This window comes from Pipra filicauda, unplaced genomic scaffold (assembly GCF_003945595.2).
Source record: "Pipra filicauda isolate LSUMZ 115617 unplaced genomic scaffold, ASM394559v2 scaffold705_size141694_pilon, whole genome shotgun sequence".
NCBI classification, from domain to species: Eukaryota; Metazoa; Chordata; class Aves; order Passeriformes; family Pipridae; genus Pipra; species Pipra filicauda.
The window spans coordinates 93952-111639 of record NW_024104871.1 but is presented as its reverse complement, the minus strand read 5'-3'; the positions used below and the strand labels follow the sequence as shown (position 1 = coordinate 111639).

The following is a 17688-nucleotide window of genomic DNA, read 5'->3' as shown; positions in this document are numbered from 1 at the left end:
CTCCTCAGGATACCGGATGGGTGCCACTTCTCTGCCCCTTTGTGACATGGGGTCACATGGAACCACAGGGAACCACATGGAACCACATGGTTCTTGGGCACAGGAACCCACATGGCACGTCCGCCAGGTGGAAGCCACTGGACCTCCCCCCATGCTGGTGGCAAAGGGCTAGTCGTCCTCTGACAGAGCTCCCACACCTTCCCTGAGCCACACGGCCTGATGAGTAAAAGCCTGTTCAGGGCTGTAACTGAGCCAGGTCACAGCTTTTCTGACCCCCAAGACGCTGAGGGTTTCACTTCCACTTCTATCAGCACCTGGACTCTTATGGGTTCATTTCCAATTAATTTCATCTGCCCCCAGGGTACAGCCATGGGCTGACCCTGAACTGGGACTGCCAAAGGAGCCCTTCAGAGGCTGCGCTGGGAGGACCTTGGCTGGCTGCTGGCCCCCACCCAGCTGCTGTCTTGTCCTCAAGCTCTGAAAACGTTCCTGGATGGCTTTTTAGCAGCTTCACATTTACTCCTGCCGCTAGGGTTGGTTAGGTTTTGATCAGCCGCAACTTTAGCCAGACTCCCACTCTGGATGGTGATAAGGGAAAATGTTAAGTCGCTATTGAGAAACTGTTCCGCTGCTATTGATAAGGGAAAATTTTAAGCTGCACAGTCTAATAAGTGAAATTTTAAGGTTCGTGCGCTGTTGCTAAGATAGCGGCCATGTGCTGGTGAGCAGCCAGTGGGGAGTTGCCCAGAGGCAGCCAATGGGAAAGCTGTGTGATGGTGCGAAGGGGCAGCCAGTGGGAAAGTGTGCAGTGGAGCAAAGGGTAACCCGTAGGCAACCAATGGGACACCGAGTGGACGGGCAGCCCATGAGGAGCCGTTGCCAGGGGAAGATGCTGAGGGACTGAGTGAGGTGAGAAGTTCAGAGAGAGGAAGACTTTGAGCCTTCATCCCTTACGACCACCCGAGACATCCACCAGAGAGAAGTGCGCAGGCTCCAGGAGGCGTGTCCCGAGATTTACATAGAACACTGCCCACTCTCGGGTAGTTCATGAAGATGTAAAAATGTGCAATGAATCTGTATGACCTAATTGTATAAAACGGAAGCTACGATGGGCGAGGGCACGCGCGTGTTAGGCGGAGCTGTCCCCCGCACGTCCGGCGCCGAAATAAAGAAATACCAGCTTAATAGCACCTGTGGCTATTGAGTTTTACTACTGTTGCCTTTTCCTGGCATCAATGGATAGAGACAGTTTTGTCCCTGCTGCACTTGGCCTATGTTGTTTTGGGCTTGTTGGAAACCATAAAACTTTTCTAATTTTTTTAGTGTTCCTGATTAACTTTTTGATTAGTTGTTTTTAACACACATCGTAGGCGGTGCGTTCAGCCTTAAATCAACTTTAGCCAGCATGGAGTAAAAATTGTCATAAGCTCCTGTGTGAGAACACAGCCTGGGAAAAGTACTAAACCTGTAAGTTTTGTTGAAGTTAACCCTGTTATGCTTCAGTGGAGAAAGCCTGCCAGAGAAAGATGTCCTGTTGAAGGAGGAGATCTGGAACACAAGATTTATGGACTACAAGGACCTTCTGCAGAAACCAGCAGATAAAGAAGAAGACTAACAAAGGCTCAGCATTTGTGTCAGAAAATCCCTAGGGGAGGGAAAATATACAAAAAAGATATGAAGTTATTACAGTAGAAAGTGAGAAATTAATAACCAATACCACATAGAACACTAATTAATGAAAGGGAGCGAGTGATGTAATTTGGAAGCAATGAACATTAATTTCTTTGTTTGCCAAATCTGTATAAATAGGTGAAAAGCGATGTCTTGCTGTCAGTATGGAGGCAGGATTTTTGCCAGCCACATGCACACCCAGGGCTGCAAATAAAAGTAATCACTTGCTTTCTAACACTAAAAAGCCAATTTGCTAGAGGGTCCTATTTATCCCGACAGTTTCAGAGGTATTTAGCAACAGGCAGTCCTCTGGACACCTGGTGTAACCTCTGCTCAGCAGGCAGATAGTGTTTCTCATGCTCCAAGGATGCAGCTGGTTGTTATTTAACAACACTTGAACTGGCTGGTTTGGCCCCTGCCTGGAATGGGGCATCAAGTTTTACTCAGTTCTTCTCAGGACAGGTGGTTTTACTCCTGCCCAGCTCAGCACAGTTCATACGGCTCCTGCTCCACTCCGAGGTGTTTCTTCTTTTATACTTGGGGCATCCAGCTAGGGCATGACTTTGCTTGGATGGCTTTTTTCATCACGTCTTGCAGCAGCTGGTTTTATCCCTGTCATCCTTGGGGAGGCTCCTTGTATCCCTTACCCAGACAAAGTCTCTGCATTTACTCCTGCATTACACCTCTCAGGTGACTTTTTATGCCCCTGCCCTAACCTGATGTCTAGGTCCTGTATTACCGTCCTCCCAGCAGCACTTCAGGAGCTCTCTGATGAAGACAATCAACAGTGGCACTCGTGAACAGTGCCTCTGCTCCTGCCTCCTGCTCATATGGGGGCATTTTAGGACGTAAACAGCTGTGCTCTGTGACCAAGCTGGTCCTACATGAGTCCCCTTTGCCCTCATCGTCAGTCCCTGAAGGTCCAGTGCGCCAGGAAGACCCCTTCTCCCCCTCCCTATCAGCCTTCACGTTTCCAGGCACCAGGCCGACTCCTTTGCTCCTCACAGGCCTGCCAGGCTGTGATGGCCTCACAGCAGCACAGGGCAGCACAGCAGCACACAGAGCCCCATCTTAATACCAAACAGACTCTTCTCCCCTGAAAGGGCCACTCATGTTCTGTTAACGTGTTTCAAGTCTAGATTAAGATTGTTATATTGACATGACAAACCAAGGATTAGGATGTGCCCTGGCCTGCAGAGTGATCAGGTCCAGGTGATCAGGCATCATAAGCTGAGCTGTGCTGTACAATTCGGTGCTAAAGGGCTTACAAAATCTTGCTATGCTGGTGCTGCTGATAGAAATCTTGTGCTACTCAAATCATGGTATTCTGGGCTATAGTGATCATACCATGATGTTAAAAAAAATGAAGCTTTAATTGCAACTATGACTCAGTGCCATCATCATTCTGCCAAGGATATCCTGATGAACCCGTCTGTCACCGCAGTGTCAGGTGATAGCCCTGACCAAAAGGGGACAGGGGGAGGTGCAGAACAACTGTCCATAAGTGTCCCTTGGCTCAGGGGATATGCAGGGCAGCAGGGATCCGTGCTGGTCCCCTTTCCTCCTTTCCCCTTCCAGGTGACACTGGCCAAGGCCCCAGCACCTGCTGCCACGAGCTGTACACAGCTCCCCTGATGCTCAAGGTCTGACAAGCTTAATAAAACAGCTCCCACCAGAGATTTGGTCTGATCCCCCTGATCTGAGGGGAAACTGTGTCTATGGGGGAGGAAGGTATGCTTTCTGCACCTCATTTTTGTACCTCATCAAAACCACTTCAAGATTTGGAGAAAAATCAAAGGATAAGCGACCAAGAAGGCTCCTGATAGCCTTAAACAAAACAGATGTTGGATCCTGATTGCTCCCTTTGGGCTAGAATAGTCCCATTCCCAGTCAGAAAACTGCCTGAAGCCAGACACAGTCCCATGGAGAGCTCAGCCCTGCACTTGGCCACTGGAGCTGTTCTACAGCTCACGCCGCCTGACAGGGTGGCAACAGAGCCCCTCTGCTCCCTGTAGCTCAAAGCTAGTGGGCTCTGGGCACAGAGGGGTGAGGCCGGGAATGGGCGGGGGAATCCAGAGCAAGGGGCTACGGGGATCGTGTCGCTACTCTGAAGGGGACCTTCCTTGGGCAGTCAATGGTATTTATTTCGGAGCGGGCTGTAGGGGTGCGTGGGGAGAGCTCTCGACTCTGCAGTTCCTCACGTGTCTGACAGGGCGTCTTGGGAGGCACTGGAGTTCCCCCAGCTGCTCCAGATCCAAAGCACTGAGATTTCCTTCTTTCCTTCCCTTCTTCCCTCCCCAGGGTCTCCTGTGGTGTTCTTTTGGCATTGGGCGTAGCAGGAGCCACCCGCAGGGCTCTGCATGGGGCAGGCTGGGTTGTGGCAGTCTAAAAATGTGTAATTATAAGGAAATTGTAGATTTTGCATATAAGTTGTTGTATTGTATTGTACCGTCTGTATGTTCTGTCCTTTCATTGGTTGATATTTGACGCAGTACCCTATACGGTTATGTTCAGCCCCCATCTCCTATGATTGGTTGTAATTTGCATGCTCCGCCCAAACCCCATCTTCTGTTCCAGCGCCTTCCTTACCCGTGTTATTTAAGGCTGGAGCCATTTTGCGCAGTGCTTTTTGTGCCCTTTTGTTCCTCCCTTTAAGCAGTTCAGTTGCCCCGCTACCTTTATAATAAAATCGCCTTACCAGCTGCACCCAGAAAAGTTGTGGAGGTCTTTATTCAAGCGCTGACCTCCGCACTGGGTGGTACCTGCTACTCCTCAGGTGATTGGACAGAGCCATTAGTTGGTGTGAGTTTGGCATTCCCCACCCAAACTGCTACAGGAGTGCCAAGCTATTTTGAGGAATGGGGAGTTGTTACAAAGACTTGACCGGAGCCCTGCTTAGAGGGGCTGGGAGAGGTCCAGCAGCATGGAGTGAGCCTGGCCAGTGCAGAGGGGCCCCGAGCAGGAGATGAAATCTCTTGCAGAGAGGCGCCACTTGCCACAACAGCAAACGGGGAAATCTTCCTCTCCCTTCAGGTCAGAGGTAGAAGTGGATGTGATCAGTGGTGTTCAATCCCCCTGCAATGTGGAGGTGGAGATCCAAACAACCTATAAACAGACTGGCTCGAGCAAGGAAAGGCTGGGATGCTGCAACAATTATTGTGGCATGGTACTAAGGCAGGCCTGGTAAATCCAGATCAGGTGCTCTGGCACCTCTGTTAGGAGGTAAAGTCATCCCAAGGGCTGGAGGCTTCTGCCCAGATGATGTCAGGAGGGGCTGCACTCACTGGTGTCTCTGAGGGTGTGAATCTCTCTGTGATTCTCCTGGTTCTTGTGCCATTTCCCAAACAACATGGGCAGGAGGAGGGCTTTGCTGTCGCTTATGGGAGAAACCTGCCTCTGGCTTTAGAGTGTTTTGAGAAAGTCCAGGTCAGACCTGCTTCATTTTCTAATGAGGGAAGTTGTCTTCCTCCATAGGCTGAAAAGGCCAGGAGCAAGTTACCGTGTGCGTACATTCACATACTTTCCTTTTGCTGTGCATAGGGGCTTTGGTCCCGTGGAAATGCATGGGGCAGAGGACAGGGGACCTTGGGATCAGGTGGCAATCTTGGCTACTGGAATGGTTCAGGATTCTTGTCTGCAAGCTGCAGTTGAGTGCATCGTATCACTACTGAACCAGAGATGCTCACCTGCCGCTCCCATCAAGTGGACTTGCTTTTGGGGGTCTTGTATTCCTTTCTTATTGTCTTTCACGAATCCAGGGAGGAATGCGTGCGATTTTCTGGTTCTTCCCCTCACCTAATCCCCTAGCTGCTTTTTTGAAGGCCTCTTGCAGAACCTGATACTGAAGCAGTGCTTTCAGGGTTACCCAGGGACTCTGAGAAACTGGAGGGGGAGAGATCACAGATTCAGTGCTGCTTGTGGTCAGGGACTAACGGAATGGCAAGCAGCTGGCTCACTGGAGAGAGATATCCCATTTCTAGCTAAATGAAGCTAAATCTCTTATCCACAGACTTCTGATTCAAGTCCAGGCAGTTCTCTCTAGACTGGCCAATGAGGCTGATGATGCCTGAGACCAAATCTTCCTTCCTGGGGCATTTCAAAAGAGCCAGCCATACTGAAATCAGGAGCTTTTCTACATGTGCTTGATGAGCTCAGCTGCCTCAACATCTGTAAGTTTTCTTTTTTCAGACCCCATTGACGATGTGCATGGTGACCTCCCGGGATCCCATGGCAAAATGAACCTTCTTTGCACCTGCGAGTGTAGCATCTTCACCTTGCACTCCCTTCCTGGAGCAGCAGGTGCTGGCACGGCAGCCATTCATCTCCAAGGAGTCCCCAGGGTTGTGAGGGGGGATGAAGCTAGGTGGACAGCAGATCGCAGTCAGAGGCCATGGAACAGGCTGGACATGAGCTTGGGGAGACAAAGTGAAGTTCATCCCGTATTAAAAGCCTCTATGGCCCATGAGGAGACAGCAAATCTCCCTCTGGAGAGCCTAGGTCAGGAATATACCCGCATCCATCATCGTAATGTCTCTCCATCTTGTTTGCAGACAAACCTCCTGTTAAAACCGCCAGAGCTTCCAAGCTGACTGCAGGCAGCAGTTGTAGAGCCCACGGCACCAGCTCATAGGTCAGCAAGGAGTGCCTTTCAGGTGCTGCCTCTCTCCCTTGTAGATCTCTTTGTGCTGCCCCAGTCTTTCTGATCTGCCTCATCCTTGACTTCTCCACCCTGCTCCCTGCCGTTGCTTGAGAAGGAGTTATCTGCAATGCCTTTGGGCACCGGGAGCCCAGAGACTGAAGCTTTCCAGCAAGAGCCCCAGGCCTGTACAGCAGCTGTAAATTTCCCTTGTAAGAGCACTATCATCTTTCATCCCAGTGTTTATTTAGCCTCATTGTCTACGTTGTACAATGGGGCTGCTTCAGAGAGCCCCTGTGGTCCTTCCACCTCTCTCTGCCTGGCCTGGCTGTCCTCAGGGCATCTTGCCAAGCTCTCGTGTGGTGCTGCTGACCCCTGGGCTCGTGTCATATGTCTTTTCTGGAAGATGATTTTTTTCAGCAAACGCCCTGTGGAGGACAGCAAAGCTGCAGAGATGAGCCCACATGTCAGGAGAGAGCCTGGCTGTCCCAAGAGCTGGTGCTGATGGGGGCCAAAACTGCCCCTGGTCTCACCCCATCCCAGTCAGCAGTGGGATATCAGGATTGAACTGTGAAGTTTGTTAACTCCTCTGCAGCATCCCTGTGGGGTGGGGAAGACAGGGCAGGGGAGCGGCTGGATGGTGAGAGAAGGGCTTCCAGGTGTTCTGGAGGAGATGTAGCAAAGCCATGGGGGCCATGTGCTGCTGCAGCCCAGCCTTCCTGGGTGCACTTCAGGAAAAGTGTTCTAAGAAAGACCTTCACTCAAAGCAATGGCCTTGGGTTTTCTGACTGCTTTTCCCAGAGGAAGCAGCATGTCAGCAAAGGAATCAAAGCTCAGGGGATTTCCAGTGAGAAGGACACTGGGAGGAGTTGGGTATGTATTCTTCCATCCCATAAAATGAGAAAAAATGGGCCGGAGTGAGAGGTGAGGGATTTCCAAAGTCTGCTCATCTCTGATGTCTCCCCTCCCTGGCCTGGAGGGATCCAGTGCCTCCGGTGCAGAGCCGAAAGCTGTGCTGCAGATCCTGAAGGTGATTGTCCTGCTTCTGGTCAGGACAGTGTTAATTCTGGCAGTATCCAGGAGGGGGCACAGCCAGGACATAGAGGTTATTCCTCATTTTGTCAAGGATGGGGGAAGGGGTCTCTTCCAGGTTGTGTGCGTGGTGGCAAAGTTGGGCACCAACTGGTGAGCAATCATGCGTGAGTCATTTGCCTCCCTTGTACACTCGGTTATTAGTATTGTTTCTGTTACTGTTGTGTTGCTGTACTGTTTTCTTATTTCATTGCCGTTTCCAGTAAATTGTTCTTGTCTCAGCCTGCGATCTTTACCTTTTGTGCCTCCAATTCTCCCGTCCAGCCTGCCTCAGGATGGAGGGGGAGTGGGAAGGGAAGGAGGAGTGGGAAGTGAGCGAGTGGCGCACGATTTGCATGGTTTCAGTGAGAACACTAAATTATGGAACGCCCGTCTTAAACACATCATCGTGGCTAGGCTTCGCGAACGAAGATTTAACAAGGCTCTATCCACATTTGTTACAAGCACGCTGGTGGCTTAGGAGGCCAATGCGAGATAGACATATCCGATTGCAAAAGGCACAGCAGAAAGACTCCCTAGGTGGTATATTCTGCAAGACATGATTCTTTCTCCCTTGTCTTTTCTCCTCGAGAGGGATTCTGCGTGCGTTCTCAAAGGAAACAGCAGCGTTATAGATGGTGTGTCTCCAGGCCTCCCGATTTGAGGCCAGAGTAGACCAGTTCTGTTGATTGATATGGCCGAGGCTGAGATGTTTGTGGCTATAATTGTCTACAACGTGGAATAAATAATTCTGAGTACAGTATTTTAGTATTTATTATTTTAATAATATTTATTATAACATTACTATCTATTGCTGAATATATATAACATGTAATAATGTATTATAAAATATTACTTCTATGTATATTTCTATATTATATTTCTATATATATTTCTATATTTCTATATATACTTCTCTCTCTCTATATTCTATATTTCTATATATATTTCTATATTTCTATATATACTTCTCTCTCTATATATATTCTAAATTTCCATATATATTTCTATATTTCTAATAATATTTCTATATTATTATAACTATCATCTACTTAGCTAAATCATTCACTTAGGTCTGAGAAGGCGTGTCGAAAACAAGGATGCCTTCGCTAATAAACGCAGTGCTAGTCTTCCGTTCTGCTTGAGCCAGGGCCATAATCCAACGCCATCATTGCCAGAGTGCCCTGAATGCTTGTCTGACGTGAATCTCTGGGGCATGGAAACCCTCCTCTTCTTCTCTGAAGGGCGGTAGTCTGTGTACTGCACAAACTGGCTGTGGCAATCATAGCCCCGCCCTGTTGATCTTCTCTGCTCTCTCTGCCTCTGTGGGGTTTGCTCCCGAGCAGCCCGGAGCATGAGAGCCTGCTTGGAGCTGGCTTTGGAGGGCCCTGGAACTGCAGTATTCACTAAGACTTGGTCACAACGTGGAGGACTTGTTCTCTCCCTCTTTCTCTTCCGCAGTGAGCGGTCATAGTCTGTGTACTGCACAAACCGGCTGCGAAGGTTGTAAGTTCCCCGCACAGATCTGCTTGGCTCCCTCTGCCTCAGCAAGGTTTGCTCCTGAGCAGCCCTGGGAGCGGGAGCCCACCGGCAGATCCTCTTGGAAGGCCTGGCAGCTGTGCTATCCCTAGGACCACGGTCACGACTTGGAGGACCAGTTCTTCTCTCTGAAGAGTCATCATAGTCTGCGGTGTCCACAGACCAGCTGCGGAGATCCCTGCCCCACAGAGGGGATCTGCTCCGGGACCGCTCCCTGCCAGTGTACTTCATGCAAAGGTTGTAAGTTCCCTGCACAGATCTGCTTGGCTCCCTCTGCCTCAGCAAGGTTTGCTCCTGAGCAGCCCTGGGAGCGGGAGCCCACCGGCAGATCCTCTTGGAAGGCCTGGCAGCTGTGCTATCCCTAGGACCACGGTCACGACTTGGAGGACCAGTTCTTCTCTCTGAAGAGTCATCATAGTCTGCGGTGTCCACAGACCAGCTGCGGAGATCCCTGCCCCACAGAGGGGATCTGCTCCGGGACCGCTCCCTGCCAGTGTACTTCATGCAAAGGTTGTAAGTTCCCTGCACAGATCTGCTTGGCTCCCTCTGCCTCAGCAAGGTTTGCTCCTGAGCAGCCCTGGGAGCGGGAGCCCACCGGCAGATCCTCTTGGAAGGCCTGGCAGCTGTGCTATCCCTAGGACCACGGTCACGACTTGGAGGACCAGTTCTTCTCTCTGAAGAGTCATCATAGTCTGCGGTGTCCACAGACCAGCTGCGGAGATCCCTGCCCCACAGAGGGGATCTGCTCCGGGACCGCTCCCTGCCAGTGTACTTCATGCCCTGCAAAGAGAGCTGTGGAGAGTTCCTGCCCTTTTCTCCTGAAAGGATCAGAGCAGTGGGGAACCCCTACAAGTTCTGGGACAGGACAGTTTGGGGCCTCCAAAAGGCTCTTTTGGAGGGCTACTAAAACCAAAAGGCCAGAGGCGCACCAAAGGGATGGATCCAGGTGGGATGCTTTGAGAGGGAGCAGCGTTGTGGCTGTGAAGAAAGGTGCGGTGTGTGAGGGACAAAAGAGAAATGCTGAGATCCCAGAAAGAAATCCACTATTCCTCTGATGCCCTGACCCACGACCCCAAAGTTACCTTAGTCCTACCAGTCAGACCCTGTGGTCCAACAGAGCCCGCCTGCTTGCTGCTGGCCACACACTGGCTGAGGAAGGAAGGGGCATGTGATGGTGCCAGTGAGGAAGAAGGCCTTTCTCCAATTCTCAGATCAGAGCATCTGGAGAAAAACAAAAGAGTGATCTCAGTTTAGAGCTGTTGTTGCAACCTCCTCTGGGGTTCAGTCATTTTCTCAGAGAGGTTTCTATGACAGAGAGAAGACTTAACCAAGGACACTAATGGGAAACTCAGCTAGGGTCTTCCCACCAAGTTTGCCTCTGTCCCAATAAAAACCTCATCTCTATACCTCCCACAGCCTCCATTTCATAAATTCACAGATTTGTTTGGGTTGCAAGGGACCTTTAACTTTATCTTGTTCCACCCCGCTGTGGTGGGCAGGAACACCCTCCACTATTCCAAGGTTTCTCCAAGCCCTGTCCAACCTGGCCTTGAACACTTCCAGGGATGGGGCACCCACAGATGCTGTGGTAACCTGTGCCAGTGTCTCAGCACCCTTACAGCAAAGAATTCCTTCCCAATATCTAGTGTAAACCTGCCCTCTGTTAGCTGAAAACTGATAGCCTTCATCCTGTCGCTACATTCCCTGACAAATGGTGCCTCCCCATCTTTCCTGGAGGTCCTCTTTAAGTCCTCTTATCTACAAGAGTCAACATCAGAGACCAGGCAAGTAGCAGATTACATCCGGGCCGCAGCCTGAAGCCCAGTAAAGGACAGACACGGAGTAGTTCAGATTTGACAGCACTGAATGATGCAGGTAGTAATTTCATTTGATGAGAAAAACACTCAGGAAGGTGAGAAGCACAACTGCAAATGAGGAAAAGGAAATGTATTCTGAAGATATTTGAATCCTGGTTATTACCTGGCATAGAACAGCAGGTAGGCTTGCTGCCTGAGAACTGTGTCAATGGAACACAGCTCCACAGATTCATCGTCCATCCGGTACCACAATCCATTGCTGGCCTGTAAAAAAAAGGCAAGGATCTCTCCATGGTTTCTCTCCAAAAACACAGGTAGGAAACTGCCAAACCGAGAGCATGTCAAAACAAATGCAGTCCAGCCACTAAGGAGGCCTTCTGCCCCAAAACTTTGGCTGTCAGTAACACTGACAGGAAAGTTTATCTTCCCCAGCACACATTTTTCCCCATCGGGAAGGAAGTTGCTCTTTTACCTTTGTGTAGCAGAAATAGTGTCCTCCATGACAGCTGGCACCACTGTGCACCAGGACAGCATATAAGGAGTAGAGGAGTGGTTCTCCATCTGCCTGAGACATGTATGGGCGAAGATCCAAGTACTCCGGATACTCTACAACCTATGGAGAGACCAAGAGGGCTCAGAAATGACCCTGGTCTGTGACATGAAATAGCCTACCAAGTGCAGGGGCCAGTCCAGGTGTATCGATACATCTCTGGGGCTCATGAGCACTTGGTTTTCCATAAAGCAGCATATAATCGTTTGGGTGGCAGGAAACCGTTCTCAGTCAAAGCAGCCCTATCAGAGCACAGTGCTTGCCTGTCTTCCCACAGGAACTTTCCACTCCCCAGAAGGGACCACAAAAAACCCAACGCAAGCAGCTTGTGACAAGCATACTGCTTTAGGAAATCTGCTTCTTGAAGAGAAAGCTGCACACCAATAGTGTACACACCTTGCTGATCTTCCCACCAGTGAAGCAGTCAAACCTCTTCAGACACACAGTGAGAACCTTGGGTGCACAGTGGACAGTGAACCTCTTAGTGGCGGCAACATTCTTCTCACACCTTGAAACCAAGCACAGAGCACAGAGCTGAAATGCACCCTATCTTCCACCAAGGCAGTCAGACAACCTTTCTTGTCTCGTGCATCCTTATGCTATTTTAAGGCAATTCGCTGCCATATTTAAAACAAACAAACAAACAAACCAACCAACAAACAAACAACCCCAACCCCCCCCCCCAAAAAAAAAACACAGACAAAAACCCCTGTGTCTCATCAGTGTGCAGTAAACTTCCACGAGAAGATGACTTCTGCTCAATGACTTGTAGCCCCCTCACACAGAGTCTAGTGTTAATATGTTGTTAGTAATCATCTTACTTGCTACATTTAAAGCAGTTTTCACCATCCAGGTGCTCAGGTGTTACAAAGTCCTCCAGAGCTGCAGTGAGGGATGAGGCTGCCTGGAGAATTGAGAAATCGGTGCACTGAGCTACAGGAAATGCCCTCGCCCAAACATTTTCCAGGAGCTGACAAGAAAACCCCTGTAGCTGATGCTGAGGAGACCCGCCATGAATCTGCAAGCTGTATCCAGAAGGAGCCAGAAAGAGAGTGTGGTGCTGAACATTTCCCCTGTCCCAGAGGTTCTCAGGGGCAATCAAGAGCTCCCTCTCTGTACCACCTCCCATTGAGCTACTGACGTTATGTAGGGTCATCAGTAGTGAAAACAATCCAACCCATCAGCCTGGAAGCCAGACAGGTGTTGAAGGAGGGCAAAGGGAAGAAGGATGAGGATATGTCAAGGGTGCAGAGCGCATAATGGGTGCTTGTCCAGCTTCAAGCCAGCACCTACAGAGAGACCAGTGCCATGGCCTCCGCAGGAGGACAACATCCGTTCCCCTTCCCATCCACGACCAAGACCTCTGGTGTTCACAGTCTATGCTTTCAGGACAAATGTGTTGACTCTGAAAAGCCTTGCGATGTCTTGAAGCACAACTGCAAAACCTCTTACTTTGATATCCAAAGGGACATCCAGGAAGGCCTCATAGGAATCAGAAATGGCTTTGCAGCTGAAGCAGGTGACTGGAAGGAAAAATCAAAATGCCGAGCAATGGTGAGTTGGACGATGGTACTGCTTTGTGCTCATTGTACCTGTCCTGCTAGTCCCAGGACCAGCTGTTGGGCACAGGCAGACAGAAGGGCACAGGCAGTGCCAAGGAGAGCAGTAGTTGTAGAAACATACCTCTGGATCTCAGAAAGCCTCCAAATATTTGATGGACAATGGTAGTAGATTGAGATGATATGTCCAAGCTGGAAACAAGTAGTAAGACAGAGCATTACTTCCTCCAAGCCCCGGCTGTAGGTTTTCCTTGATGAGGCCACATCAAGGAGTCCAAAGGGCTCAGAACTTTGTAAAGGTAACTTGCTTGTGCTTACTCGTTGCTTGCACCCAGACAAGCTCTCTGCATGGCATTGACAGTACAGCAAAGGAAGTCATGGGCATCTTCCTCCCTGCCAAGCTGAAAATGTTCTCCTATGACTAAGAAACAGGAAGTTAGTAGTTGTCTCCTACAGGAAGGGAAGAAAACCTGTCAAAGAACCTGAAATCACATACATCTGAAACCCCTGAGAACAGCCAAAGGCAGGATGGCACTGACTGAGGAACGCAGGACCTTGTTAACATGCGCTTCCATGATGCACATCATGCAGAAGCCTTGTTGGCGACCTGAGGAGGGAGGGAGAGAAGGTCCTCTGGTTAGCAAAATATCCCTAGTGGTGGAATACTCCTCTTCTTCCACTCCCACTCCAGTGCAATATGCCACTCCTCCCAGTGTTTCAACAGGCACGGGACGTTTCAGTGCATAGAAAATGTTCTTCAGAGGAATGCTAAACTGAGGTTTTAACTTGCAGGAATAGTGACCCAGAGCTAGAAAGATGTGCCTTCATGAAGAATAAGACAGCTGGATAGGACAGGTGGCTCCTGAGTGTACAAAGAACACAAGTTCTGGGGCTGACAAAGGGCTGCTTTTCTCCTAAATCAAATTTCAGGTTCTGGGAATCCTTGGGATTCGATTAACAGCTTTACAAGGAGATGTCCCTAAGAGTACTCACAGGCCTGGCTGTGCTCGCGGGAGAGCAGATAGTTGGCCAGCGGCGGGGTGTATGTCAGGCATTGCAGGACAGCATTAAGGTAGCATGTGTTGCCCACATTGCGGAGTCCTGCTCCAGCACTCTGTCTTTGCTGCCAGACCATGCAAATCTTCTCGGGGGGAAAGAGGATCCTCTGTGGCGGAGTCATTCCCTCGGCAATGGCTGCAGGGAAATTCCATTTGAAAAGAGATGAAATGAGGCACAAAGGCATATTTAAACAGTGAGGTCTCTACAGGAGCACTCAGGACCATCTGCTTTAACTGCCAACCCAACAACATCAGGGGAAGCTTAAACAGTGCCATTTAAATTTACTGTTTTGGAAAAATCCATTCCCCCGTTTACGTTGCTGAGAGTCCAACAAACCCACAATCTGATTTCTGGGCGGCAGGCTACCTTCCTTTCTCAGTAGAGTTCTAGACTGGATTATCAGTGAAGCCATCCCTTTTCCTGATTGTAACTTGTTGAAAACAAGTAAATACTGAGCACGGAAGGTAACCCAAAGGATGGCAGACCTCTCTACGAGCAATGGCAGCTTTCAAAGTCTTGTACCTAGTGTCAGAGGAGTGACAAAAGGTGTTTTCCTGGGTCTAATTGTAAACACGGGGGTCAGTTTGACTGCTCTCAGGAAACACCCCAGAGATCACTCTAGGTTGTGAGCACATCATTCTGGGATGTGACCACCAGCCATGTCAGTTGTCTGTGGCAGTTCACAAAGTCCAAACCTGCTGGTGAAGCTGTTACTCACAGGAGTCGTTCCCTGCTGTGGCCATTGCCTCTCTCAGGAGGAGAGTGCAATGCTTTAGATGACCAAGGATGTCTTTCTCTCCAGAAAGAGAACAGCACCAATCCCGTCACCTAATTGCAAAGAAATTACTGTAGCTCACCGAAAGTATCAAAACTCTAAATAAACGCAGAACGGCATCCACCACCAAGCCTTTCAGTGGTGCTTGTAACTGCTGCTGAGCTGCAGCTCACGCCCTTATGATCAGTCGCGGGGCACCAACTCACAGCAGGTTCAAAGGCCCTTTTGAAATGCTCCAATGTATGTTACCTTCTCTGAAGAGGCCCTGCTGCTCTCCTGACACTGCTTCAGCAACAGAGCCCTCTGGCTTTCCCACCTCCTAGGAGTGACCATCTTTCAGCCACTACTTTAACTGCTGCCTTTGCTGCTCTCCTTTTTCTGTCTCCCTCCCTCCCACAGCAATCAAGGTGGGCTGAGCCCATCCCCTCAGACTACAGTCACCTCCCCGCTTACCTATCCTAGGCTATGGAAAAAATCCAAGAACCAGCAAACTGGAATTCTAGCCTAGGTCATACCTGGCCAGCCTATAAAAGTTGTAACAGCTCAGCCTACAGCTGGGAAGGTATAAATCAGCCTATACTTTTATCCCATATACCCTGCTCTGTGATCTGTGCCAAAAGTCAAAGCATTACCTTTGAAAGAGGATGAAAGTTGAGGAGAAATGGTCAGTAAACAATAAACCATCCAAAAAAGGCAGGCACACAAGTAGCAAAGGAAGGAGCTGAGTTATCCCGAAGGCCAACTCTGTCCAACTGATTTTCGTTGGCGCGCTCCTCAGGATACCGGATGGGTGCCACTTCTCTGCCCCTTTGTGACATGGGGTCACATGGAACCACAGGGAACCACATGGAACCACATGGTTCTTGGGCACAGGAACCCACATGGCACGTCCGCCAGGTGGAAGCCACTGGACCTCCCCCCATGCTGGTGGCAAAGGGCTAGTCGTCCTCTGACAGAGCTCCCACACCTTCCCTGAGCCACACGGCCTGATGAGTAAAAGCCTGTTCAGGGCTGTAACTGAGCCAGGTCACAGCTTTTCTGACCCCCAAGACGCTGAGGGTTTCACTTCCACTTCTATCAGCACCTGGACTCTTATGGGTTCATTTCCAATTAATTTCATCTGCCCCCAGGGTACAGCCATGGGCTGACCCTGAACTGGGACTGCCAAAGGAGCCCTTCAGAGGCTGCGCTGGGAGGACCTTGGCTGGCTGCTGGCCCCCACCCAGCTGCTGTCTTGTCCTCAAGCTCTGAAAACGTTCCTGGATGGCTTTTTAGCAGCTTCACATTTACTCCTGCCGCTAGGGTTGGTTAGGTTTTGATCAGCCGCAACTTTAGCCAGACTCCCACTCTGGATGGTGATAAGGGAAAATGTTAAGTCGCTATTGAGAAACTGTTCCGCTGCTATTGATAAGGGAAAATTTTAAGCTGCACAGTCTAATAAGTGAAATTTTAAGGTTCGTGCGCTGTTGCTAAGATAGCGGCCATGTGCTGGTGAGCAGCCAGTGGGGAGTTGCCCAGAGGCAGCCAATGGGAAAGCTGTGTGATGGTGCGAAGGGGCAGCCAGTGGGAAAGTGTGCAGTGGAGCAAAGGGTAACCCGTAGGCAACCAATGGGACACCGAGTGGACGGGCAGCCCATGAGGAGCCGTTGCCAGGGGAAGATGCTGAGGGACTGAGTGAGGTGAGAAGTTCAGAGAGAGGAAGACTTTGAGCCTTCATCCCTTACGACCACCCGAGACATCCACCAGAGAGAAGTGCGCAGGCTCCAGGAGGCGTGTCCCGAGATTTACATAGAACACTGCCCACTCTCGGGTAGTTCATGAAGATGTAAAAATGTGCAATGAGTCTGTATGACCTAATTGTATAAAACGGAAGCTACGATGGGCGAGGGCACGCGCGTGTTAGGCGGAGCTGTCCCCCGCACGTCCGGCGCCGAAATAAAGAAATACCAGCTTAATAGCACCTGTGGCTATTGAGTTTTACTACTGTTGCCTTTTCCTGGCATCAATGGATAGAGACAGTTTTGTCCCTGCTGCACTTGGCCTATGTTGTTTTGGGCTTGTTGGAAACCATAAAACTTTTCTAATTTTTTTAGTGTTCCTGATTAACTTTTTGATTAGTTGTTTTTAACACACATCGTAGGCGGTGCGTTCAGCCTTAAATCAACTTTAGCCAGCATGGAGTAAAAATTGTCATAAGCTCCTGTGTGAGAACACAGCCTGGGAAAAGTACTAAACCTGTAAGTTTTGTTGAAGTTAACCCTGTTATGCTTCAGTGGAGAAAGCCTGCCAGAGAAAGATGTCCTGTTGAAGGAGGAGATCTGGAACACAAGATTTATGGACTACAAGGACCTTCTGCAGAAACCAGCAGATAAAGAAGAAGACTAACAAAGGCTCAGCATTTGTGTCAGAAAATCCCTAGGGGAGGGAAAATATACAAAAAAGATATGAAGTTATTACAGTAGAAAGTGAGAAATTAATAACCAATACCACATAGAACACTAATTAATGAAAGGGAGCGAGTGATGTAATTTGGAAGCAATGAACATTAATTTCTTTGTTTGCCAAATCTGTATAAATAGGTGAAAAGCGATGTCTTGCTGTCAGTATGGAGGCAGGATTTTTGCCAGCCACATGCACACCCAGGGCTGCAAATAAAAGTAATCACTTGCTTTCTAACACTAAAAAGCCAATTTGCTAGAGGGTCCTATTTATCCCGACAGTTTCAGAGGTATTTAGCAACAGGCAGTCCTCTGGACACCTGGTGTAACCTCTGCTCAGCAGGCAGATAGTGTTTCTCATGCTCCAAGGATGCAGCTGGTTGTTATTTAACAACACTTGAACTGGCTGGTTTGGCCCCTGCCTGGAATGGGGCATCAAGTTTTACTCAGTTCTTCTCAGGACAGGTGGTTTTACTCCTGCCCAGCTCAGCACAGTTCATACGGCTCCTGCTCCACTCCGAGGTGTTTCTTCTTTTATACTTGGGGCATCCAGCTAGGGCATGACTTTGCTTG

At 49.5% G+C, this 17688-nt stretch overlaps 1 protein-coding gene across 1 annotated transcript; it reads right to left on the bottom strand.

Moving 5' to 3' along the window:
• Positions 1-8351: 8351 nt before the first annotated feature.
• On the bottom strand, positions 8352-15444 carry LOC113997907 (ubiquitin carboxyl-terminal hydrolase 42-like). The gene is made up of 13 exons (XM_027740113.2): positions 15310-15444; positions 14621-14730; positions 13837-14037; positions 13340-13450; positions 13162-13264; positions 12968-13035; positions 12737-12807; positions 12106-12188; positions 11681-11792; positions 11207-11347; positions 10898-10998; positions 10000-10138; positions 8352-9697 (listed from the first exon to the last, which is right to left on the bottom strand). Exons 2-13 carry the CDS (start codon positions 14643-14645, stop codon positions 8444-8446), a joined length of 2409 nt encoding a protein of 802 aa, XP_027595914.2. The 5' UTR covers positions 14646-14730; positions 15310-15444; the 3' UTR covers positions 8352-8443.
• Positions 15445-17688: the final 2244 nt, after the last annotated feature.